The 25,905-nt window shown below is 38.8% G+C and overlaps 2 protein-coding genes and 2 non-coding genes across 7 annotated transcripts in view; all 4 read right to left on the bottom strand.

Annotated features, from left to right (window-relative positions):
- Positions 1-11,702, bottom strand: part of dnase1l1 (deoxyribonuclease I-like 1) — a 35,272-nt gene extending 23,570 nt beyond the window's left edge. The window contains exons 1-4 of one of the 4 annotated variants that reach the window (XM_057821843.1): positions 9,088-11,702; positions 6,770-6,853; positions 5,424-6,635; positions 5,114-5,270 (exon numbers count right to left, since the gene is read on the bottom strand). The gene's annotated coding sequence lies outside the window, so the exon portion shown is untranslated. Of the gene's footprint in view, positions 1-5,113; positions 5,271-5,423; positions 7,645-9,087 lie in introns of those variants that run through there. The other 3 variants (XM_057821854.1, XM_057821825.1, XM_057821834.1) reach the window with 3 other exon arrangements.
- A 172-nt stretch (positions 11,703-11,874) lies between these two features.
- rpl10 (ribosomal protein L10) lies at positions 11,875-17,637 on the bottom strand. The gene is made up of 7 exons (XM_057821909.1): positions 17,619-17,637; positions 17,466-17,497; positions 16,854-16,912; positions 16,481-16,588; positions 12,529-12,667; positions 12,289-12,451; positions 11,875-12,080 (listed from the first exon to the last, which is right to left on the bottom strand). The coding sequence occupies exons 2-7, from the start codon at positions 17,486-17,488 to the stop codon at positions 11,925-11,927; spliced, it is 648 nt and encodes a 215-aa protein (XP_057677892.1). The 5' UTR covers positions 17,489-17,497; positions 17,619-17,637; the 3' UTR covers positions 11,875-11,924.
- Positions 12,136-12,267, bottom strand: LOC130912576 (small nucleolar RNA SNORA70). The gene has a single exon (XR_009062629.1). It is a non-coding gene; the product is annotated as a small nucleolar RNA SNORA70 (small nucleolar RNA).
- LOC130912577 (small nucleolar RNA SNORA70) lies at positions 16,676-16,807 on the bottom strand. Its single transcript, XR_009062630.1, has one exon. It is a non-coding gene; the product is annotated as a small nucleolar RNA SNORA70 (small nucleolar RNA).
- Positions 17,638-25,905: the final 8,268 nt, after the last annotated feature.

Genomic DNA, 25,905 nt, shown 5'->3' with positions numbered 1-25,905 from the left:
CACGTTGTAGTCCGCCTCATCGCCGTTATGGTTCACAGTTGTGTCATCCAAAAAATTTTACGAGGTTGTTGCTGCTATGTCCAGAGGACCTGTTAGCCTTATATGCGGATTGGTGCTTGTTGAGACTGGGAGGCAGTAAACATTTGATGTGCCTCAAGGCCAGTCAAAGTTCTTCATCATGATGGAAGTTAGAGCCACAGGTCTGTCATCATTAAGGCCGCCGACCAACTGTCTCTTGGGGATGGGAACAATGGTGGCAGATTTCAGGCAACTGGGAGACAGGCAGGCAGGCAGACAGTGAGAGGTTGAAGATGGTTGTAAAACCCCCTCTAGCTGATCTGCACAGCACATCAGTACACTATCCTGGACACCATCGGGACCAGCTGCCTTCGATGGGTTCACACCTCAGAACACCCCCCTTACCTTCTATAGTATGTCCTCACAGTAAGGGGCACGGCATCAGTGGGCAGCAAAGAACTGATTCAGCTCCAATTCCAGGTCTGTGCTAGTGCTTCTGGTGGAAGCACTGGCGATAATTTATATGGACTAAATCACGGATGCCCTGCCAGACATGATGGGGGTTTCCCTCAATTTTTCTGGCATACGCTGCTTTTGCCTGTTTGGTTCCCCTCTTTAGGTTGGATCTGGCTGAGCTGTAAAGTTCAATGTCTCCAGACCTGAAGGCAAAGTCCCACACTTTTAGCAGCTGCTTAACCTCATTCTTCATCCACAGAACACACACCTTCACAATAGCAACCGTGACTTTACATAGTTGGTGGATTCGTGTTCTGTTAACAAACACACTGAAGGCTGAGCCTGACTTGAAGTTAAACTTCTTTGTTAAATCTCCCAAGCGCCAGAATAAATTATAATCAAATATTCATTTATTTAATATAAAACTGAGCCGCATCAGAGAGTTCGAACTTCAAAGAGTCGCATGCGACTCCCGGGGCCACGAGTTGTCGACCCCGGTAAAAATAATATATTTGCACGTGACTTACTGTTTGGTTACAAATGTGCTTACGTCTCTAACCCATGGAAATCAACCAAGGTTTTGCATTCTTTTTCTCCCGGGCTTTCACGGCTCTTTCAGATGTTGTTTGTTTTAGAGATCACTCCCATCAGTCTTCTACTCACTTTGGCTGCATCTTTCATCAAATCAGCAGACATGTTTCCATAGGCTTATGAGTTCATCTTCCTGCTGTCATCATGTATTACATCTTCAATGCAGTTTACCAAAACTCATAAGAATAAATACAGGCCCAACCTATGACGTTAGCTCCACTGTATCTCACAGGTGAGCTTGTATCTTTAGGATCATGATCAAATACTTTCTCTAAGATGGTTGTTGCTGATGTCACAGTTGTTTTAGGGTGGGCTACTGTACTTTCCGCTTTCAGCTCTCTGTCATCAATAGCTGCTGTTTCACTTGAGCTACCCATCTGATACTTCGTACACCAGTGAATTCGTTCATCTGTAAGACTTTCCAACTGGTTGTACAGTACTGCGTATGCAAGGGCGCTGCCAGGGATTTTGGGCCCCATGAAAAGATATCACTTTGGGCCCCACCACCAGTGCCGGGACACACACATACATTTAGAGTATCAACTACGTAATTTCCTGCATTCTGGTTAATCTTTACACCCTAATTTGTGCATTTTCTGCATTAATTTAAGATGAAAATATATTTATGTAAACATACAGCATATAGAGCAATAATGAATAGCCTGATATCATCTATAAGAAATGTACTCCTGGCCATCTTTTACAATCTAAATATATGTTTATTAGTTATATTCTCAAAGCAAATACCATAATGAATGACTTAGAATAAATGTTTTGTTTTAACTTAACTATACTACAGTATACAGTGCTGTATACAGTATACAACTGTTTTAGTATGAAGAGATTGCTAAGGGTTTGCCTGCTGAACTGATTAATTGTAAGCTAAAAGTGGAGCTAACACTAGCTAGCAAACAGTTACAGTATTTCATTATGGAGTAGGCTTTGCCTCGTCTGGAAATTCGCGATATCCACTATAGACCCTACTCACCTACGTCACAAAATGACGTGTCGCTGTCAATAGAGCTAGGGCTTTTAATGTTTTTAATGTTTAAAACTGAAAAAATAGGATTCTGCACTCAAAGGAAACATTGCAGAAATATTAAATATAAAGAAAAACACGTTACAACATAGTTCAAAAGATGGAGAAATATCTCCACGTCCTTCGTGCACAGCCTCATCACGGCGATTTGGGCAGTGCTTTGCTTTTTCCTGCATTTTTCGCCATATTGTCCGTATTTTTTAGACCTATTCTCATTGTTTTCAATTAGTCGTGCAAGTTATAGAGCAATTCATGGAAGCTCCGGTGTTATCTGACGCTGTAAACTCATTGGATGCGTTGCATAAAAGGCATTATGTGGAAAAGCTTCAGTTTATCCATTCGCCAGATCCATATTTGATGCCTAAATCAATTTTTTTCGACCCGCTGTCTTCGCCGTCTTTGCCTGACATCTGCTACCCTGATATTTACAACTATCTTGTCCACACAAAATCAGCCTATTCTCACGAAAGTTTGAAAAACTTTAAGAGCTTGGAGGCTTATAAATACTTCGTTGCTGGTTGGGTGAAACAGGTCCTCGTCCACGAAAATTCGGCAGGAATCTATCTTGTGCTCGGGAAGGTGAGTTACGGTATTTTCAATTCAAAATCTTTTGTTCTTGCTAACATCCACTGTCAAGTCTAATGTATTTCATGTCATTTGTCAATGGAGCTAGGGCTTTTAATGTTTATATGGTTTAGCGATAGCACTCTCACTACATACATATATAATATGTAATAAATATGAAGTGCGATAGCACTACTCCAGATTGTCCCTAGTTGAATTTATTTTTTGGCTTTTGACCTCAATAGTGAAATTGTAAATTAATTGTATGACAACTGTCTTATTATCCCCTTATAATTATATGTTTTCAGGTAGTTCATTCACAACGTCTGAGTGTATGTTGTCGGCGATTAGCCTAGCAATGATCTTAATTGTGGTTGTCAGCCCAAAACCCTTTAAATATATATTAAATGCATCTTACCAGATATAACATGACTACTACATAATCTGTGGTAGTCGTTTGGAGCCCAGTTTTCTCGTCGAATTGCAGCAGTCCATCTCGCTCTCCTCTCCGGGTCTCTCGGAATACGGTAAGACTTCAAGTCTCTCCATCTATCTTCTCTCTTTTTGCAACTGACCGCCACACACGACTTCACCATTTTGATTATTAATGTTAACGAGCAGAAAAATACGCCATAATAGGAGGAATTTACGAAGCGCTAATTCATTAACATGACGAGTAGACGGACAACATGGCGCGGGGGCGTGGCTGTGACGTCACGTGAGTAGGGTCTAGGCTACAACTCCGAAGCGAGGTCCCTTGTTAACAAACTAAATTCAATTGATGACAAACTAAATTCAATAGATTTTTGACAAACTGGATTCAACCCAATTTTAAAAAAGAAAATTTCCACACCAACTTTCAACATCTGTAAGATACCAAAAAATGCCGTCATGATTTGGAATTCATATTTTCGAATAGGTAAATGTCGTTCATTGAGGCTGGGGAAATCCCGTATTTCTTACGGAGTGAGCTGGGACCTTGTTTCGGAGCTAAAATAACAGATTAATTTTCAGCACTACACTGACACAAGACGCCAACCTTCCTTTGTGAAGTACTTCGTCACATCCTGTTGGCCTTTTCTACCCATCTCCTATTTTGCTTTCTTTTCTTTCCTCTTTTGAAAGCCCGATTTTTGTTTTGAAAACATTTCTGCAGTACCACGCTCCGCGCACTCTGAGTCATTGACTGGTCTTAATGCGCACCGTTGCTCCCGGTCTGATCGAAGGAAGGGCGGACCAAACCATTTAATGAAAATACGGGGGTTTGGTCTGGCAATACATATGCTCTCTGGGTGTTTACTTTTTGCCAGAAACAAAACAAGAAAAAGAAACCCTTTGTTTTATTCCTGTTAAAATTATAATGATTAATATTTTAATTTGCAAACGATTACCTAATGTTCTAATTTTCTTTGTGGGCCCCCATCAGGGCATGGGCCCTTAGAATCAGTCTCACTTTTCACCCCTATACGGCGCCCCTGTGTGTATGGACAAAAATTAATCTTTCCTCACCTTCACAAATGCTCATATTTTTGTAGTTAGACAGACTGTATTCATATTGTTACCCTTATGTATTAGGATAAAAAAATAATAATTTTGCTCATAAAAATAAATCAGTAATGAGTAAAGGAGTTATCTTTAAGCGTTTCTGTCGTGGTTTGGGTTTGCTTTGTGCCCTGGTATGTCTTGTCATTGTGATTACCCATTGATTTCATCTGTTGTGCCCTGCTCCTTGTGTCTTGACCAATCCACTGCCTCTTGTATCACCCACCTGTGCCTCATTGTTCCGTTTCCCCATGTGCTGCCTGTTCTTTTTGGGTCATTGTCTATCGGAGAGTCTTGTCTATTCCTGTGTCAAGCCCTCATGTTCTGATTCTCGCCCGTTAAGTAAGTTTTAATGCCTTTTGTTTGATCCCCTGGCCTTTTCTTTGTACTTTGTGTTTTTGTTAGTTATCATTAAAACATTTTTGAGTTAACAGCCACCCTGCAGTAAACCCTGCATTTGGGTCCATCTCACCTCCATGTCGTGACACTTTCATGCACATTGCACAAGCCTTTATTATTATTTTTTAAACCTTGCGGGGGACTCGATCTCCAATCTAGTTTGACTTGTAGGGGCTAATGAACGCTTGTTCATCCTGTTGTAGCTGTAAATTAAAGTTAATATGTTGAGCCCATCAAATTAAACAATACTTAGGTATAGCATTCAACCACTAAAACTATTCTTCTGTTTGGGAATATGGGCTAAATCAACTAGAATTTCTATTTCACATATTATTCTGTAATTACACTAATGACTTCATATAGATGGTCTGTTATTCCACTTTTTTGTAATTCATGAATAACAATAATGTAGTATCCATATTTTACAATTAAAATAACAATTCTGAATTTATACATTGCTATTTGAGGTATGTTATGCTTTTGAGCACTGTATGCATATGCTACCTTATAGGTATGATGGCCACGATGGAGATCAAGCTTGATAATATCAGGACAAGTCCGGGAAACCAATTACAAGTTTCTTGATAAATCTCGGCATACAACAAGTTTGTTCCCACACTGAAAATTTTCAAAGACCGCTGCAGTGAGGTGAGAACTTTACCTGGAAAGGAGAATAGCCTAAATGAACATAATAAACATAACATGTACTGTATGCACATATTTGGCCTTCACCAAAGCATATTTTTAAAAAAATATATATATACTGTATCTACTAGTATATTATTAATAAAATAAAATAAAAAAAACAACTCACTGTATGAAGAATCATGCATTTGCCGGGACAGAAGAGAACAGATCAGTGGAGCAGGCATCAGGGAGAAGAGTGTCAAGAAACGAGGTGGAGAGAAAGTCCTAGAGTTAAAGTTGGAGTAAAATCTTTTAACTATTGTACACTGGGTGTAGGTAGATTAAACGGTAGTTAAATCATGGTGGTGAATTTTAAAAAATGTGGATCTTTTTTTTTTTTTAACCAAAGAAGAACATGTATGCATGTCTGGCAAAGGCCATTGGTAGCATGCCAGCTGCATTGGAGAGCAGGCCAATGGTGATCTAGGATCTGTCACTGAGCCAACTTGATAAAAACACAAACTCAGGAAGCTTGAGAGTATAATCAGGAAGCCGGAGGCATTCCCATAGCCAACCTGAGGGAGCCACACGAATGGTGAGGACAGACGTAAGTGGGCGCATATAATAATTAAGCTGAATTTCAGCATTCCTTCTCACCGTCCACATTAATTCGTAAGATTCCAGACTTGTAAAAAAAATATGTATATATATATATATATATATACATACTGTATATATATATATATATATTTGGCGGAAAACAGACAAGATTCAAAAAGCAGTTTCTGCTCATGCACCCCTCATTAAAATAAACTGGTATATTTTAAGCCAAAAGAACTGTTGTGTTTTATAGAACAATATGTCTATATGCTGCCATAGCAGATTCATGGCGCAATTAGCCCCCGAACTATTTTTGTCCGTTTTACCCTGGAAACCCGTTTACAGACGTCACGCAACCGCTTTTGTTTCAACCTAACAATAAAAAGAAGGTAATTGTATTTATTGCTCGAAATGTCTGTCATTTTTAGCTTAGAATCATTAATTGATGTCTAATATTTAGTTTAAGAAAAAAAAAAAAAAAAAAACGACTTCAAAAAATTATTCACTCGCATATTTTAAACTTTTAAACATATGACGTCACAATGAAAAAGTTAATGTCTGTAAAAAAGTCACGGATATCTACTTCATAACTATCGCTAAATTTTATTTTTTTCATTACTGTCGCATTTCCCCCAATATTTTAGATGATAAATAATCGATCCAAACAAAGAAAAATTGGGGAAAAAATCGTTTAAAAGAGTGAATATATTACAAGTCTCTTGATAAATCTCAGCATACAACAAGTTTGTTCCCGCACTGAAAATTTTCAAAGACAGCTGCAGTGAGGTGAGAACTTTACCTGGAAAGGAGAATAGCCCAAATGAACATAATAAACATAACATGTATGCACATATTTGGCCTTCACCAAAGCATATTTTTAAAATTATATATATACTTTATCTACTAGTATATTATTAATAAAAAACAACTCACTGTATGAAGAATCATGCATTTGCCGGGACAGAAGGGAACAGATCAGTGGAACAGGCATCAGGGAGAAGAGTGTCAAGAAATGAGCTGGAGAGAAAGTCCGAGAGTTAAAGTTGGAGTAAAATCTTTTAACTACTGTACACTGGGTGTAGGTAGATAAAACGGTAGTTAAATCATGGTGGTGAATTTAAAAAATGTGGATCTTTTTTTTTTATTTATTTAACCAAAGAAGAACATGTACGCATTTCTGGCAAAGGCCATTGGTAGCATGCCAGATGCATTGGAGAGCAGGCCAATGGTGATCTAGGATCTGTCACTGAGCCAACTTGATAAAAACACAAACTCAGGAAGCTTGAGAGTATAATCAGGAAGCCGGAGGCATTCCCATAGCCAACCTGAGGGAGCCACACGAGTGGTGAGGACAGACGTAAGTGGGCGCATATAATAATTAAGCTGAATTTCAGCATTCCTTCTCACCGTCCACATTAGTTCGTAAGATTCCAGACTTTAAAAAAAAATAAGAAAAAAAAAGTACTGTTGTGTTTTATAGAACAATGTCTATATGCTGCCATAGCAGATTCATGGTGCAATAAGCCCCCGAACTATTTTTAATTTGTCCGTTTTACCCTGGAAACCCGTTTACAAACGTCACGCAATCACTTGTTTCAACCTAGCCATAAAAAGAAGGTAATTGTATTTATTATTCAAAATGTCTGTCATTTTTAGCTTAGAATCATTAATTGATGTCTAATATTTAGTTTAAGAAAAGAAAAAAAAAACGACTTTAAAAAATTATTCACTCGCATATTTTAAACTTTTAAACAAATGACGTCACAATGAAAAAGTTAACGTCTGTAAAAAAAAAAGTCAGATATCTACTTCATAACTATCGCTTAATTGTATTTTTTTCATTACTGTCGCATTTCCCCCCAATATTTTAGATAATAATCGATCCAAACAAAGAAAAATTGGGAAAAAATCATTTAAAAGGGTGAATAAATGAAAAAGAACATCTCGACCACTCCTTGATATCTGCGATTTCTGCATCGCGACCCTTGTTATATTACCATGTTTCACCCACAAAATCCCCCAAAAATCCGGCTGTGGCCATTCACATCTGTGTCTTGACACTCGGTGATACATGCTACATGGAGTTTTTGGATCGAAACAAGGTAAGTACGCGATAATATCTCTTTAAAATCGTGGCGTCTTTAATTCTGCTCTCACGTGCTCTCACCTCCAGTTAGGGTTTTCCTGTTTAATTTTTTTTTTTCAAATGCCCTCCTGTTCAAAAGTTTTCTTCCCACAGAAAATTGAGATTTTAAGCTTTCCAATGATGTATCACACATGCATATCGGACAGTTCTGAAAGTTGGCTAAATTGGGGGTGTCAGAGCGGAACTTCAAGTCACCTGAGCGTTTTCTGCCATAAATTGAATGAATGAATATATATTGATCATTTTCAAGTGTGCGTGAAAGGACGCACTAACTAGAAACTATAAGGTTCTGTTGTGACTTTTCTTCACATGTGGTTCAGTATGTGCTTGTATAATACTGTGAAGGGCTGAAAGAAGAGATGTATGTGATTGAGGTGTAATAAATTGTGTAATAGATTGTGGTCTACAGTGTATCACAAAAGAGTCCACCCCTCGCATTTCTGCAGATATTTAAGTTAATCTTTAATGGAACAACACTGACAAAATGACTCTTTGACACAATGAAAAGTAGTCTGTGTGCAGCTGACTGTATATAATAAAATTTATTTTCCCCTCAAAATATAGCCATTAATATGTAAACCCCTGGCAACAATAGTGAGTACACTCTGTAGAAACTACATCCCTAAATGCCCAAATTGAGTACTGCTTGTCATTTTCCCTCCAAAATGTCATGTGACTCGTTACAGGAGTGCTGGCAGCATTGCTGCAGAGATTGAAGAGGTGGGGGTGGTGGGGTCAGCCTGTTAGTGCTCAGACCATACGCCGCACTCTACATCAAATTGGTGTGCATGGCTGTCACCCCAGGAGGAAGCCTCTTCTGAAGACGATACACAAGCTAGCCCGCCCGTCTCATCAGACCATAGGACATGGTTCCAGTAATCTATATGCTTTGTTAACATGTCTTCAGCAAACTGTTTGTGGGCTTTCTTGATGCTCAGTGTAGAGGGGAGAACAGTAGTCCTCGAACAGGGCGAGCTTGACTTCATCAGAGCACTGACCAAATTTTCGGGATAAAACATTGGCTTGGACATATAATGAGCGACACGGTCGAAATATGTCCTTGTTGTCAGTCAGTGTCTGTGAGCATATGAGAAAATTATTTTACCTGACTACAGGACTTGACCAGACAACCTAAAAACAGAGAAAACAAAGTTTGTCCTCTTTGATTCTTAAAATCATAATGACACTCTTAGATTTATTGTATCTAATGTTGTATAGCTCCTTATAGACCCTACTCACATGACGTCACAACCACGCCTCCGCGCCGTGTTGTCCGTCTACCCGTCGGGTTTTAGCATTACCGCTACGTAAATTCCTCCTATTATGGCGTGTTTTTCTGCTCGTTAACTTTAATAATCAAAATGGTGAAGGCGTGTGTGGCGGTTGGTTGCAATAACAGAGAAGATAGACTGAGAGACTTGAAGTTCTACCGTATTCCGAAAGACCCGGAGAGGAGAGCGAGATGGACTGCTGCAATTCGACGAGAAAACTGGGCACCAAACGATCACTACAGATTATGTAGCAGTCATTTTATATCTGGTAAGATGCATTTAATACATATTTAGAGGGTTTTGGGCTGACAACCACAATTACACAATCACAACATACAGTTTCAAATTCAAGATGCTTATTTCTTCCACCATCATTACGTTTTGAATAATATTTAGCTGGTACCAAGTGAAAGAAGCTGGCCTCGTCTACGGATCGATCATCAGTTAAACAGGTGTGTCCAAACCTTTTGCAAATGGGGCCAGATTTGGTGTGGTAAAAATGCAGGGGGCTACCTTGTCTGATTTACATAGAACAATATATTTAAACAAATGTTAGCAAGCCCTTCTGTGTGTCACATTTGCTTTATTTTTTATTTTTTTTAATTCATAATTTCAACAGTCTCGTCTTTGTGGCGTTCTCTTTCGACACTCAGGCTCTTGCAAAATACTGCTGCTGTGAAAATAAACTAGCTTCAAGTTGCTATAATTTCTCGCTGCGTATCTTCCCTGTAATGTCGCGTGTCTTGTTCGGTAATATTATCACGTAACATCGAACTCTTTGAAAACAGCGACTGTCTCTTTGCAAATGAGGCAGACACAGTTGTTGCGTGTTTTATTGAAGAAATAGTCCAATATCCACCTATCCTTGAAGCGTCGGCCATCGCAGTCAACTTTTTTTTAATTGATTGTCGCCATTTTAAAAAAATTGGAAGGGTCACACGGGGCAATGTTGCTTAGAGTGCTGCTCTTAAAGTTTTTCAAACTTTCGTGAGAATAGGCTGATTTTGTGTGGACAAGATAGTTGTAGATATCAGCGTAGCAGGTGTCAGGCAGAGAGGGCGAAGACAGCGGGTCGAAAAATATCGATTTAGGCATCAAATATGGACCTGGCGAATGGATAGACTGAAGCTTTTCCACATAACGCCTTTTATGCAATGCATCCAATGAGTTTACAGCGTCTGAAAGCACCGGGGCTTCCATGAATTGCACTATAAATTGCACGACAAATTAAAACCATTGAGAATACGGATAAACAAAGACGGACAATATGGCGGCCGGATACAGCGACACGTCATTCTGTGACGTTGGTGAGTAGGATCTATATCTATATATATATATATAGTTGTTGATAATTATTATATTATCATGAAAGACAAAAATAGTATCTCATTTGTAGAATGGACAAATACAGGTATGGTGCTTTACAAGAATATGCTGGGAAACGCATTCCCCTGCCTCTCCTGCTTTTTGACCAATGAGCTGTCAGAACAATGACAACACCAAATCCCACTCATCTCATTGGTCAAGGTACTGTTGCTTGCCATGATAACAGAACACAACATAAAAGTTTTGCATTTTCAAACATGTTCAAAATGATCATTTATTTTCTTGTTCTCTGCGTATTTTTACTAATTGTATAATTTTGTCTATTTCATGTATTTCCACATTACATTTGTGTGATCATTTGCAAAAATGTTATTGCTGAGGGGACTGAGTGCACCTAAATTAAAAAAAACAAAAAAACAAAAATAACCTTAGTTTTCACTTTTTAAATATTTAAAAATGGCCAACACACACTACCTAAAGGCCCAAGACCATAAGGGTTAATTTAATTTTTCGAACAACAACAAAAAAATTCTAAATTCGGATGGTAATTATGGCAGCACAGTGGCCAAGTGGTTAGCACATCTGTCTCAGTTCTGAGATCAAGGGTTCCGTCCGGCCTTCCTGTGTGTTTGCAACTTTGCATGTTTTCCCTGTGCAGGTTTCCTCCCAGATTCCGAAAACAAGCGCGGTAGGCTGATTGAACGCTAAATTATTCATAGGTATGAGTGTGTGCGTCAATGGCTGTCTCATTGTGCCCTGCAATTGGCTGGCAACCAGTGAAGAGTGTACTCAGCCTGCTGCCCGTAGTTAGTTGGGATGGGCTCCAGCACCTCCGTGACCCTCGTGAGGAAAAAGCTGCATGGAAAATATTCTAATTATTATTTTAAATTAAGTAGGAGATATGTTAATTTTATTCTAGTATATTTTGTATTAAAATACATTGCTGATAGATTTTCCATGTGCTTATGACTCAAATATGTACCTAATTAAGGTTCAAGTAAAAAAATTTTTTAATCACTTCACATACAGAAACGCAACAAAAAGCTTGGTGCAACTTCTGTTCCATTGAGAACACAAGGCCCAGGGAGGCCTTGTGTTCTCAATGGATAGCTAGGAGAGGAACACGAGCAGCCCATTGATGTGTATTACCTTTAGCCCAAAAATTAGCAACCGGTACATAAGAGCGATTCCTGGTCTTAATGTAAATTTGATAGGATTTAAAGGATTACAACAAATATGATATACAGTACATAACCTACATATGTGACCCAATGAAAATGAACTAGACACTTAAGTAATGAAAGCCACGTTTATTGGTTGTAGTCAATGAAAAGCTACAAGTGCTCTAAACAGCATGGATGGCCTTCCAGCGGGACAGAGGTCCTTTATTGGGGATGTACTTGACACCACAGCCATCGGGAATGACACGTTTCTCAGCCAACATGTCATCAAAGTCGGTGGCATTGAACTTGGTGAAGCCATACTTTTTGGAGATATGGATCTGACGAGAAAAAAAAAACATTACGCAAGTCAAAAATCTAATAGCTAGATTCAAGATTTGTCTCAGTGGTCCCTTAAAGCTCTCAGCACCTCACAGCTGAGGACATACACACCAATGAGTTGTTGTTTGCAGCCTTTGCACACCAGAAATGCACAGCAGCAAGTCTAGTCGGCTTAATAAACTGCAATGATCCATAAGTAACACTTACCTTCTGGCGGCCAGGGAACTTGAACTTGGCTCTGCGCAGGGCTTCAACCACATGCTCCTTGTTCTGGGCCTTGGTACGCACAGACATGATCACCTGACCAATGTGCACACGGGCCACTGTGCCCTGTGGCTTACCAAAAGCACCACGCATTCCTGTCTGGAGCCTAAGAGGATGGAAAGGATCATTATGACTTGAGGGGTGAAAACTCGAATACATCAGAATACAGCGAATCACACTCACCTGTCAGCTCCGGCACAGGACAACATTTTGTTGATGCGGATGACATGGAAAGGATGCAGACGCATGCGGATGTGGAAACCATCTTTACCGCAGGTCTTCACCATGTACTTGTTAGCACAGATACGGGCAGCCTCCAGAGCTGTGCAAATAGCCCGCCGAGGCGGTTCAAGATGCATTAAGAGCCTAAACTTAAATCGCAAACACTGACAAAGACTGAAAATTCTTGATGGTCATGAATTGCTCATTCACACCCCTATGCCCAAAGTTTGGTCAGTTGATACCAATTTCTTTTATCTAGAAAAGAATCTTATGACCCTAATCTGCATCTATTTAACTATGTACTGTATGAGCGTTTGCGTCCTCATTAGTCATTTGCATTCATAGGAGCACCCTCGTTGACACATGTCTAGAGAAGGATCTTCTGACCCTAATCATGGGATTTTTTTGTAGTCACAAATACATATTATTAGACTAACTTTATACACATGTTACATAGCTCTGTGTGTTTCTATATTTCATTGCAGTAATTTAGACAAAGATGCCTTTTCTTGGTGGTTTCAGTCCTTTTTCTGTCCCAACCACTGTTTTTCAAGAGGCTACAACTTCTAATATTTCAACTTTTGTGATCAAACTTTTGCTGAAACAAAAAAAAAATCTTATATAGCTAAATAGAAAAAGGGTCTGACTTGGATGATGCAAGGGAATGAAACAATATAGTGCAACACTTATGTGTGTCATATGAGAAGACCAATTGAAAAGTAGAATACATGAATAAAACTATATTCAAAAAGTCTAGGAGTAGTAGAAGTATGACCTGATACCATTATAAATGAACATCTCATCTGTCTAGGTTGGCCCTGAAGTGCAAAACTGCAAGTAAAAAAATCTGCAAATTCAAAAACAAATCAGCAAATTTAAAAAACAGCAAATCATATTAAAAAAAAAAAAAAACGACAAGTCACATAACAAAATGGCAAATCAAAAAACAACTAGGCCTGCAAGCAGGACTGAACGGGCCCTCACAGTTTGGTGCAACTCGGATGTCACACGAGTAGGACGCCACGCAACTCAGGGTGGTGGCAGATCGTCCCCCACTTATCTCATGAGAAACCAATCAGTGCTTGAAACTTGCCTCATTTTTAGTGTGGAACCTCTTTTGTGTCGGGGGCATGACTGAAAAATGTTTTTGTACGTCCTGAGATGGGAAATATTCACACATCTATGTGAATAAATGAACAGGGTTCTACAAAAAAAGAGGCGCTACTGAGCTGTGCAGCCACACCCTTATTTAAAACCAAAATGAATCTTCTAATTGGCCTAATTTAAAAAAAAAAAAAAAAAAACTGCCAAAATTCGTTGCTCTACAAGCTGCCCAAGTCCCTGACGAAATGTACTTCCTTTTAATGGCGAACAAAGAGTCATCACAGCAACAGAGACATGTGCCTAAAAATGTATTACAAACGGTCTTTACCAACCTGAAAGGAACTGGACATGTGCAAGTAAACTGAGTGACTGTTGCCTCTAGTTGGTGCTATAGGGTTGATGCAAATGGGCCCTACAGGACCATTGAAGGTACAACGCTCATCAAGCACTGGAAGGTACCAGTCAAAGGCTAAGTTCATACTACAGGTGTTAATGCACGAATCAGATTTTTTTGTGTTTTTCCGACTCGAGTCAAGCATTAACTTGACGGTCTGAACGGGACAAGTCGCATAGAAGCGGACCATTTAAAATCTGATCTGAGTCACTTTCGTATGTGGTTCAAATCCTATCAGGGCCACATTTTTTCAGAAAGTGACTGGTGGTCTGAACTGTCAAGACTCCCAAATCAGAATTCATGCAGCAATTACATCATCAAAAAGCAAGAGGCGCGGAGGACGGCAGGCATGTAGGCATTAGCGCCTAGCTTGAACTCTGCTTTTAAGCACGAAGCGGGCTTGACCAGTCATAAAAAATGAAAAGAATAAGCCTTACAATTTTCGATTTTCATTCTGTGCGCCGAATTAGCAATATTTTAGCACACATGGCCAAGTCGAGGCAAACTGACGCACCCACGTCATTTCGCCACGCACACACGTCAAGGCTCATGTGTGTGCGCGTGTATGCGTTCTATCAGTCCATATAAACTTTGAATATAGGACTAAACGGGGATTATTAATGTCTTATTCATGTCCGCTTTTTGGAACTCAAAATATGATCACTCTGGAATGACATACAGCTACCATGTGAAATTTGTTTTGAGGCTTCTGTGCATGCGGGTGTCTTTGCTGAGCGCATCTCAAACTGCGAATTAGCGCGCATACTTGATACTTGAACGGTCTCAATTGTCAAAGGCAGTCTGAACGGGCACGCCCAAAAAACGGATATGACAAAAAATCAGATTTGTGCATTAAGACCTGTAGTATGAACCTAGCCAAAAAGTATTCATCGCTGATTGAACGATTATTCGGGACATACGTTTGAATATTCTACTTCATACATATGTCCGAATAAAAATTCATTTATATGAAAGCATATTATATTGCAGCTAGGGCTGCAGCGATCGATTATTTTAATAGTCGATTAATTGATGAAATAGTTCGAATAATCAGATAAACATGAAAAATTAAAATACCTAAGATGGGCCTCAAATGGTATTAAAAGTAATAAGGATCTATATTTGCACAACAAAAAAACAAGTGGCTAACTTACATAGCAAAAGTCCACTAGCTTAAATGCTATAAAATACTTAAGAAAAAAAAAATGCTCTTAAATGGTTCAGACACATATTCCCAAAAAATTGGCTAAATATCCCTTTAACCTAAATTACAAATGCATTAAAAAAATAACTTAGCACAAACAAAAACCTAGCTTATATTGGTCTTAACAGGGAGCAGCTGGATTTGGCCATGTAAAATGAGGCAGACTAGAGGGCAGTGTATCCACCAAAACCAATAAAACTAAATGCAAACTTTCAAAAACAAATTATTACAACGCCATTTAAATTAAACGAATACTCGAGGCAGCAAAATTTAATTCAAATCTTTTTTTCCAATCGAGTACTCAAGTTAATCGATAAATCGTTGCAGCACTGCTGCGTTACAAGGAGCTCTGCCGTCGCCGCAATGGTGTGTTCGATGTGACATTCCTATTACTCCGTTTACTAACATGATGTCAGTTAACCCACAAGTCTTTGCGCCTGCGAATCCAGCCAATGGAAGCGTCGCTAAACCGAACACACCAATAGAAACGTCTCACTGACACAATATTGCTGCGCTGGCAGTACGCGAACATACAATACAAAATTCATATAATTTTTTTTATTCAGGACATACGTATGGCATAAAATATTGATTACTTCTTAAGTCCGTATGTTTGTGCCAAAAAATAAAAAAAAATTCAATTATAGCAGCAGCCACATTCACGTCTTGCGTAATGCGCATTTTCAAATATGGCACCAGAAGCTGAATAACTTAGTTCATCAGTACCTACCTTTTCCGGTTCCTTAATGTAAATTTTTTTAGATTTGCCGTTTTCTGATTTGTCTTTTTTTTTTTTTTTAATTTGCCGTTGCAATTTTTTAATTTGCCAAGTATGCAGGGCCACCGTATCTGTCCCTCAATATTTAGTCACACTGTGTCCTGTATCTTTGTCATACTGCTGATGAGCAGTTTTTTTTTTTAAATATCATCTCCTCATTGTTTGCTGTGCAGTGTTTGTATTCACCTTGTTGTTTTGCCTTTTTACAATACTAGTGGTGAAACAGAATAACAGTAAATCGTTTAGAAACCACACGCAAAAAATGGGTAGGCAGGGTTAAAGACTAGAAATGATGAGTTTATAAAAGGGGGGATGCTGACTTTTGCCATATTGAATAATCAACATGAAATGTTCAGTTTCAACCAATAAATACTGCCCTCCCCATTTTCAGTTAACTTTGCAACTTTAAATGTTAAACAATACAATTTCTCACCTTCTGAGGACAGCTGCTCATATTCATCAGAGACCATGTGGCCACACAGGGGAAACTCATCCACCTTGGCCTTCTTCCTGCCCAGGTCAAAGATCCTGATCTTGGGGTCTTAAATAATTAAGAAACTAAATTTTAAAGAGCGGCAACTGTGGAGATCTTTTTTTTTTTTTTTTTTTTTTACATTTTGATATGTGAAAATGTCTCAGTGATCCCTTAAAGAACTCAGCACCTCACAGCTGAGGACATACACAACAAAGATTTTCTGTATGCAGCTTTTGCACACCAGAAATGCACCACAGCAAAACTAGTCGGCTTAATAAACTGCAAAGTGGAAGGTCATTTTAACATGAAAAATGAAAAAGTATCCACTTACCAGGCACACCCCTACAGAAACGGGACTTGGGGTAGGGTTTGTTCTTGCAGTACCTGTAGCTGTGGGAAAGAAATGGGTAGAAAGTATGAGACTGTAAATCATTTGACTGGACGCTCAATGAAACACTCATTCCAAATTATCAATATATGCATCACTAGTACATTACACGTGTGGATAACTGCGTATGTACTAAAACCTTTTTTCAAGCTGGCCAAAATAGGTTTTACACTGCTTCAAAATGAAGTCCGTCAAATCATTAAAAGTTTGGATTGGGGCTCCATAAGGAAAAAAGGCTACAAGAGGTAAAACAAATTACATTGCTACAATTACAGCCAATAAACTTGATACATCGAAGTGACAGATACCGGTATGCTAACGTAAAGGTACGCCGTATAAATCCTTCTATGGCTAGCTAGCGCGACGAAATGTTTATGAGCTTAAAACAAACGCACGTACAACGTGAAACCAAGTGAGAACTTTAGCCAAGACGACTGGCCCTGCATTTTCGATAAGGCAAGTAAACTAGCACGGTCCACATGTCGCGGGGCGAAGCCGCTGCCATTTTACTTTCCTGTCGGGCCGCGGCATGACACGTAAAAAAAACCTACTTACCAGCGGGCTGGTCGACGGCCCATGGTTGCAATCTAAAAATGAACAAATAAAGAAGTGTTATTGAGGTAAGTTGTGTTTCTGTGCGTTGAAAACTTCCTTAACGTATCAAACTTTCGCCAGAGTAATACAAATGCGAGGCAACCACGCACTCACCGAATGGAGGAAAGGAAGTTGAATCCACTTCCGGTTCGTCATATGCTTACGGACTTTTTTAAATTAATTAATTAATTTTATTTTTTATTATCCTTAGTTTCATATATACAGACGTTATTTCACATATTCATTATTTTTAAAACATGTTTTTAAAATAAATACTTTTTTTTTTTAAACGGCGGCAAAAATATTTGTCAGCCGTTTCGTTTCAAATGAAGTCTGGGTAATGTAGTTTTGTTTTGACATGATGGCATTTTTCTTTGTCGACTTGGTAGTGCACACTAGCTAGCAAGTCTATGATTTTTTTTTTTTTTTTTTTTTTGCAATTCCTACAACTTCTAGACCAGAGCCATTTAGAGATTTCCAAGTTTCCAAGATAACAACGCTGCTGACTGCAATTAGTCTCCTTTTGTGTTACAAATTTGTTATCATCTAGATCAGGGGTGGGAAAACCGGTCCTCGAGGGCCGCAGTGGGTCCTGGTCTTTGTTCCAACTGATCCAGCACAGAGCTTTTAACCAATGAGGTTTCAATGGAAATAAGAAGCACCTGACTGCAATCAACTGATTGCACTTGTAAGAAACCAGATTGGTGAAAGGCTGTTTGCCCACCCCTGATCTAGAATTTTTGACAACCCTGCTGAAGCAAACTGTATTGTTTTTCGGGTTAGGGTTTAGGGTTAGGTTAGGTTTAGGGTATAAATTTAATTTCTTGACTATCCTGTGTTTTAGAAGGAGATTCAAAACAATCTGGTACAGCACCAGTCCTCAAAGGTCCGCAGTGGGTACTGGATTTCATTCCACCCAAACGAGATGAATACCTTTTCACCAATCTGGTGTTTTACAATTCTAATCAGTTGATTGCAGTCAGGTGCAGCTTATTCCAGCAGAAACCTCATTGGTAGAAGTGTCTTTGCTGGATCTGTTGGAACAAAGACTAGGACCCACTGCGGCCCTTTGTGGAATCGGTTTGACACCACTGTGGTACAGGGAACACATGTACTGTGTGCAGGTAGGGTTGCCAATTCAGGTAGAGCCGGCCAAATAACCGCCACCCATTGGTTCTTTTTTTTTTTTTTTTTTTTTTTTTTGAGGGAAAAAGTTTTTTTTCTTTGTACTTTTTTACTCAAACCTGAATTAATTAGGTGCATATTTGAGTGATATAAGCACATGAGGAAAATAATTACCAGCAATATGTTTTAATACAAAATTTAGGGGGGAAAAATACTACTGTACAATAAAATATCTGTCCTTTATGATGGAGTAATAGGGCCAAATTAAATGGGGGGGGGGGGGGACTACGAGATTAAATTTGTACTATTAATACGAGAATAAAAGTACTGTATTTTTTCGGACGATAAATTGCACCTGAGTATAAGTCGCACCAGCCATAAAATGCCCAACAAAGAAGAAAAAAACATATACAAGTCATACCGGAGTATAAGTCGCATTTTTGGGGGAAATTTACTTGATAAAATCCAACATATAGAACAGATATGTCATCTTGAAAGGCAATTTAACATAAAAATACAATAGAGAACAACATGTTGAATAAGGGTACAGTATGATAATGTTACATGATACATGAACAACGAAATGCGAATGTGGCCGGTATGTTAACGTAACATAGATATTTAGAGTTATTCAGATAACTATAGCGTAAAGAACATGCTAACAAGTTTACCAAACCATCAGTGTCACTCCAAAACACCAAAATAACATGTGAAATGATATAATAATGGGTTAATAATTTCACACATAAGTCGCTCCAAAGTATAAGTCGCACCCAGTCCGAAAAAATACGGTAGTATTATTACGTAGGGCATGGGTGGACAAACTATTCCATAAAGGGCCGCAGTGGGTGCGGGTTTTTGTCCAAACCCATCATGAAGACAGCCTTTCACCTTTTTGGTTTCTTACAAATGCAATCACTTGATTGCAGTCAGGTACTTCTTTTTTTCTGCTGAAATCTCATTGGTTAAACTGTCTGTTCTGAATCAGTTGGAACAAAGACCAGGACCCACTGCGGACCCCAAGGACCGTTTGCCCACTCCTGACGTAGAGTAATGTAGCTGTATAAGCCACTACGCATTTTATGTCCATGTATTTTAGCTGGGGGTTACGACGAAGCGTTACTATAAATCCAGGGTCTCCAAACTGGTCCTCAAGGGCTGCTGTGGGTCCTGGTTTTTGTTCATACCAATCGAGCACAGACAGTTTCACCAAGTGGTCTCCACTTGATTTCACTCCAACAGAGCAACATCACACTTTTTCACCAATCTGGTGTTCTACAAGTGTAATCAGTTGATTGCAGTCAGGTGTTGCTTGTTTTACCAGAAACCTCATTGGTTAACAGGACGACTGTCCTCTGGTGTCTAGTGCGCACACATGCATGGATTACGGCGGAGGATTAGGGCAATTGAAGGAAAAACAAATACTGGCCACTTTATTCTCAGAATTCTGACTTCATTCTCAAAATCTTGGCCACTGTTTTTTCTTCTTCTTCAGTGGCCCAAATTTCTTCCGTACACGAATAAAGATATTTTCTATCATCAAATTAAAACGAGCAAATCTCCGGTTTTCTGTGGTCTATCGGTGCGCAAAAAACTGGGAGAGAGTTTGAAGTCATTGCTTTCAAGTGCTTTATGTGATTTTTTAAATTTATTTTTTACACAGCGCTTTAAAGGCGCCACATGATTGATCACACTGACTTGATCGTAGAATTTGTGAGGGTTAATCTACAAAGCAGAACATTTTGTGCATTCAGGAAAGTGCAAACATAAAACAATGATATTCATAACTTCTTATAATTTTAATGCTGGATTAGTTTTGGGTCGCCCATGCTGCTGTGTTGTCTTCCTATCTTCTTGACAGGCGAGAGTACCTCGACCAACGAGACGAGCGGGATTTCATATTGTCATTGTGATACTCGTATGCTCATTTGGTCACAAAGCAGGGGCCTACCAGTATTCATTCGTTCTACAAATCACACTATTTTCATGATAATACGGGACAAAGTCTTGTCGCGTATCCATTTTGTAGAAACAATTGCTAATAACCTGATTTTTAATTATTCAATTGGTTTTAGAAATGGCTCATATGAAAGCTAAGACCCTCCCAAATGATGTTGAATGCAGTGGCGGAGCTAGAGGGGGGGCCGGGGTAGCACTGGACCCCCCTAAAATCTGATTGGACCCCCAGGTGCCACCCCAGATGATTGACAATGACATATCGCGGCACCGACTGCTAAGTCCTTCCTGTACAGTAGTTAGCGCTATGTACCATAAAGCGTTGCAAATTCGCTTTCACGAGGAGAAGAAGAATCGCCACTGAAACGGAGGAAGATTTGAGATTTGAGTACTTGGTCATCGTTGACGGAATGGAACACGGAAGATAAACAAAGTGACAAGAACAAACAAGGAGACGAAGTTGGATACCCTGCCTTCAAGCCTATGAAATCCTCGTCGTAATGTAAGTTTTATGCTGGTGTCCTAATGAGTCAATGTTTAAATTTGTAGGAAGGAGATTTTTTGTTGTCGCTAAAACAGAGAGCCACGGCATCAAGCAAACGTTAACGTTATCTCATGTCGTCCAGCTTCCAACAGCCGCTCGATATTAACGTCTATATTTAATCCATTTGGGTCGCTATTTACATACATGTTTCTCCAATAATTGTAGAGCATTAGCCAGCTGTCTCATGCTCTCTTGCCTTAAATGAAACGTCACGTAAACACGGTAGTTGGCCGGGCCTGCTGTCAACTAGCTTAAAAGTCAGAATATTATGTCTATTATGTATATATGTATTATTATGTTATGTAATATAATGTCTACGGTGGTTTATTTGCCCTGAATTTTTTAAGGCTTGAAGTAGGGATTTAATCATTTACCAACATTGTGTGATTATGAGTGATGCTAGGAGTAACGTTAACAGGACTGGCTCATTGTTTCATAGGGACAGTTCAGAATGAAAAGGCAGGGGGCGAAGATTTATAACCTCTTTTTAAAGCGATCCAAGTCTGGGACGAGTCAGGCTCAGGATGAGAAAGAATCTGGCACACACTGCCCATCACCAGGTCAGTCAGAGCAGAGAAGCAGCTTCTCTGGTCTGAGAAGCAGTCACATGCTCACTTCAGCAGTCATTTTTCAGATACAGGTTTCCTATGTGAGTATGGAAAGTATGGAACTTAATTTTTTATATTTAGTTCTATAGTAGTAGTTCTACTATATATTTCCATACAATGGCTTCCATACCACTAGTATGGAAGCCATTGTATGGAAATATATTTATCTTAATAGTTATCTTAAAATATTTGGATTAATTATTTTGCATACATCACTTATCTACAATCTCCTGGAAATAATTTAGTGACATAATGACCAGTGTTGTTAATCTTACTGAAAAAAAGTAATTAATTATAGTTACAAATTACTTCTCCCAAAAAGTAATTGCGTTCGTAACTCAATTACCTGAATGTAAGAGTAATTAGTTACTTGGCAAAGTAATTGGTGATAATTACTTTTTTTTTTCCCCTCAAAAAAAAAAAAAAAAAAAAAAAAAAAAAAAACATTGGCCACACTATGTGAAGTTTTTTGTGGAGGTTTTTGGTACAATTGGCCCGAGCCCAATTCTTTACCCTAATTTACCCTTTACCCTGAATCAACTGTTAAAAGTTGTTAAAATTGCTCCCATTATTGCATTAGTTCCCTTCTCTCTACTTTCGACATATGAAAGTTTTAAAACTGTTTCATCATTGAAAGATAGATTCAAGTCAAGATTTTGCCGATTTAGAAGTATTTTAGATAAAAAGTTACTTAGGTTCGCTAGGAAGGTTCTCTACAACAGAGCCGTCCTAAAAAGCCTACTGCTTTAAGATGGCGCCTGTCTACTAACGCATTTAGTGCCATGTCTGTCATTTTGCATCTAGTTATATCTATATACAGTACAAGTGATATCTACCATGTCTACCATATCTACCATAACATGCGGGCGTAGTTTGAAGGCTATCGGGTACAACATGTATTATTGGAGCTACCTAGCATCGCGTTTGCTCGGCGTCACAACTTTCTTGCCTCCTCCCCGCTCCTGCTCTGCTCTGTCGTCTCGGTGAGTCCGTCTCCCTCAGACTTTTCCACTCTCCCTCTCCCTCTCCCTCTCGACTTTTCGACCAATATAGTAACGCATAGTAACGCATGCCTTTCCGTCCTCAGTAACGGTAATGGCGTTGCCAAGATGAGAAAAGTAATTAATTAGATTACCCACTACTGAAAAAAATAACGCCATTAGTAACGCCGTTATATTGTAACGCCGTTATTAACAACACTGATAATGACATACAAATTCAGACTAATTATAACAAATGATTTGCATGATGAATTGCATCATCTATTCATAAGATAGACTGATAAGAGAGAAGGGGGGGGGGGGTCGTATGAGTAACTGTGAATGTGTTGGTGCATTTTCACCATTTCTGTAAAAAATAGTTATTATCAAGTTTATAAATTATATACATAAATCTCATCACCTGTGTGTTTAGTATGTACATTTCAACATTTGACACTCTGATTGCAATTGATAAGTCAAGAAACAAATGTATTGTTATAGTCTGTGGACCCCCTGAAATAGCCTCGGCCACCCCCTGGCCACCCCAAGAATAAAAGTCTAGCTCCGCCACTGGTTGAATGTACAATAATATATTTGTTTCACAGAAAAAAGATTTATCATTTAATGAAGACATAAAGGTCCAATTTTGGCAAGACAAAAGTTTTTGTCGCCTACAGAAAGTAGTGTGAAAATTGAACAAAAAACTGTACTTGAAATACAAAAATATGTTACATAACATAAGCAAATTAAGTAGTGGTGCTGTGAGATCCAAATGTAATATTTTGTATGACTTCCATGGGCTTAAAGGACTGCATCCATGCGGTTCGGCAAGGATTCATACAATTTATTGATAAAGTCATCAGGAACATCAAAGAAAGCAGTCTTGCATGCCTGCCAGAGTTCATCAACATTCTTGGGTTTCGTCTTCCATGCTTGCTCTTTCAACCTGTTCATGTCTGGTGACTGGGCTGGCCAGTCTTGGACGATCTTGATCTTCTTTGCTTTGAGGAACTTGGAGTTAAGAGATTGAAGTATGAGATGGAGCACCATCCTGCTGCAGAATTTGTCCCTTTTTTTGGTTAGGAATGCAAGAGGCAGCTTAGATTTGTTGATATTTCAGACTATTTATGTTGCGCTCCATCCTGCAGATCTCTCGCACACCCACATTACTGGATGTAACCCCAGACCATGATTTTGCTACCACCAAAATTCACTGTTTTGTGGCAAATGAAAGCAAGTGAATCTTCCATTGAATTACACCACAGTTGCCGCAAATATTGCAGGAGACCTACTGGAGCCCGCATGGATCCGAGATTCACGCAGAAAACAGTGAATTGAAGTCCTCTTACAACATATTGCCAACAAAGGGTACATAACAGAGTGTTGAGATTAATGTTTGATATTGACCAAATACTTATTTTCCACCATGATTTGCAAATAAATTCTTTAAAAATCAAACAATGTGATTTTCTGTTTTTTTTTTCTCCCAGATTCTGTCTCTCATGGTTGGGGATTACCCATGTTGACAATTACAGGCCTCGCTAATATTTTCAAGTGGGAGAACTTGCACAATTAGTGGTTGACTAAATACTGTACTTATTTACCCCACTGTATGTTTTTTCTGGAGTGCCACGTCTCATTTCGTTGTTTCATGATGTTCAATATATACAATAACAATAAAGACGATTCTATAGGGACAAATTAATACCTCAAATTATTACATATACACAACAAACAGAATGATACCTAGTTATGAAATCAGAAGTCAGGTTTCGTTCAGAATGTCTTTATTTTCATAAGGCAAGGAGCACGAGAAAAACAGCGGCTCAAATGGACAGTCAAACAAAAGAGCCTCTCAGGTCAATAAATAAATAAATAAATGAACTGGTGTAAGATGAAGTAATACCTGTGCTCGAGTAGTATGATGACAACTACATCAAAATTAAACAATGTTTGACTTAGTGGTTTAATTTTAGTATGAAATCATGATTTAAAATAATAATAATAACAATGTTACTGTACGTTCTGTAGTTTTTAACGTTTGACATTCAAGTTTTTTTTGGTTTTTTTTTCAAAATCTTGGTTTGACTATTCCTGCATATTTAGCCTGCAAGGCCATAGGTTTGGTCTCAACATTGGTAGGGACGTTATAACAGCATAACCTGCATGTACACTTTTTGCTGTGGACGGGGCATTAATAAGACAAAACCGACTGGCTACATTTCTCAAAAATAGCTGGTTCCTACATAAAAATGAAAAAAGTTACAGTAAAATTGTTTTCATGGGAGGAAGTGGGGGGGGGGGGGTTAACATGTGCATAGGCTGCAAATAAAAACTTTTTTTAATGATGGAGAAAATACATACATTTTAATTAAGGAATAAATGCACAGTTGAATTAACGTTAACAGTAGAAAAAGTACAGCAAGACACGTCTCTAAGCAGCTTTCTACTTGAGTTTTACAGGTTAGCAAGTTCACACAGTTTAATGTTACGCTAACTCTGACGCAGGTCGGACTTTCAGTTGCAAAATTAGTGGTGTGTTCCCCACTTTCACAACATTGACGTCTTTTTACATTACTTACAGCGGCTGCTGCTAGCCGGAAAAAAACAAAAAAAAAACCACCTTCTAAAATCCCTCCTTTTCAAAGGGGGCAGATAATATATCCACATGTATTTCTGTCGGGATTGTGTGAATGTGGTGGTTCTAGTCATCAGCGAATCAAACGTGCGTTTGAGGGGGAAAAAAATGGACCAGCACATTCAGCAAGTGAAAAGGATAAATGTAAGTCTGAACATAATGTAGGGTCAATTCTATCCTTACAACTTACGGGAAGACAATCTAAATTACCTATATAACTGAACTTGTTATATAACGCAAATAAGGTTGCTTAAAAGTTAGTAGGGACAATTTCAGTATCCTCAAAAGTTGGTGGTGTTATGTCCCTACCGTCCCTATAGACCCTACTCACATGACGTCACAACCACGCCTCCGCGCCATATTGTCCGTCAGCTCGTCGTGTTGATGCATTAACGTTACGTAAATTCCTCCTATTATGGCGTGTTTTTCTGCTCGTTAACATTAATAATCAAAATGGTGAAGTCGTGTGTGGCGGTCAGTTGCAAAAACAGAGAAGATAGACGGAGAGACTTAAAGTTCTACCGTATTCCGAAAGACCCGGAGAGGAGAG

The sequence above is a fragment of the Corythoichthys intestinalis genome, chromosome 2 (assembly GCF_030265065.1).
Source record: "Corythoichthys intestinalis isolate RoL2023-P3 chromosome 2, ASM3026506v1, whole genome shotgun sequence".
In the NCBI taxonomy this organism is placed as follows: Eukaryota; Metazoa; Chordata; class Actinopteri; order Syngnathiformes; family Syngnathidae; genus Corythoichthys; species Corythoichthys intestinalis.
Note: the sequence above shows the minus strand (reverse complement) of the source record. Positions and strands in the feature narration are given on the sequence as shown.

Excerpts from the sequence above, each read along its gene's own strand:
- rpl10 (XM_057821909.1), bottom strand. The coding sequence starts at position 17,488 with ATGGGCCGTCGACCAGCCCGCTG. Across the intron at positions 16,589-16,853 it reads TTTCTGTAGGGGTGTGCCTG|ACCCCAAGATCAGGATCTTT; the intron begins GTAAGTGGATAC and ends TAATTATTTAAG. Across the intron at positions 12,081-12,288 it reads AGTTCCCTGGCCGCCAGAAG|ATCCATATCTCCAAAAAGTA; the intron begins GTAAGTGTTACT and ends TTTTCTCGTCAG.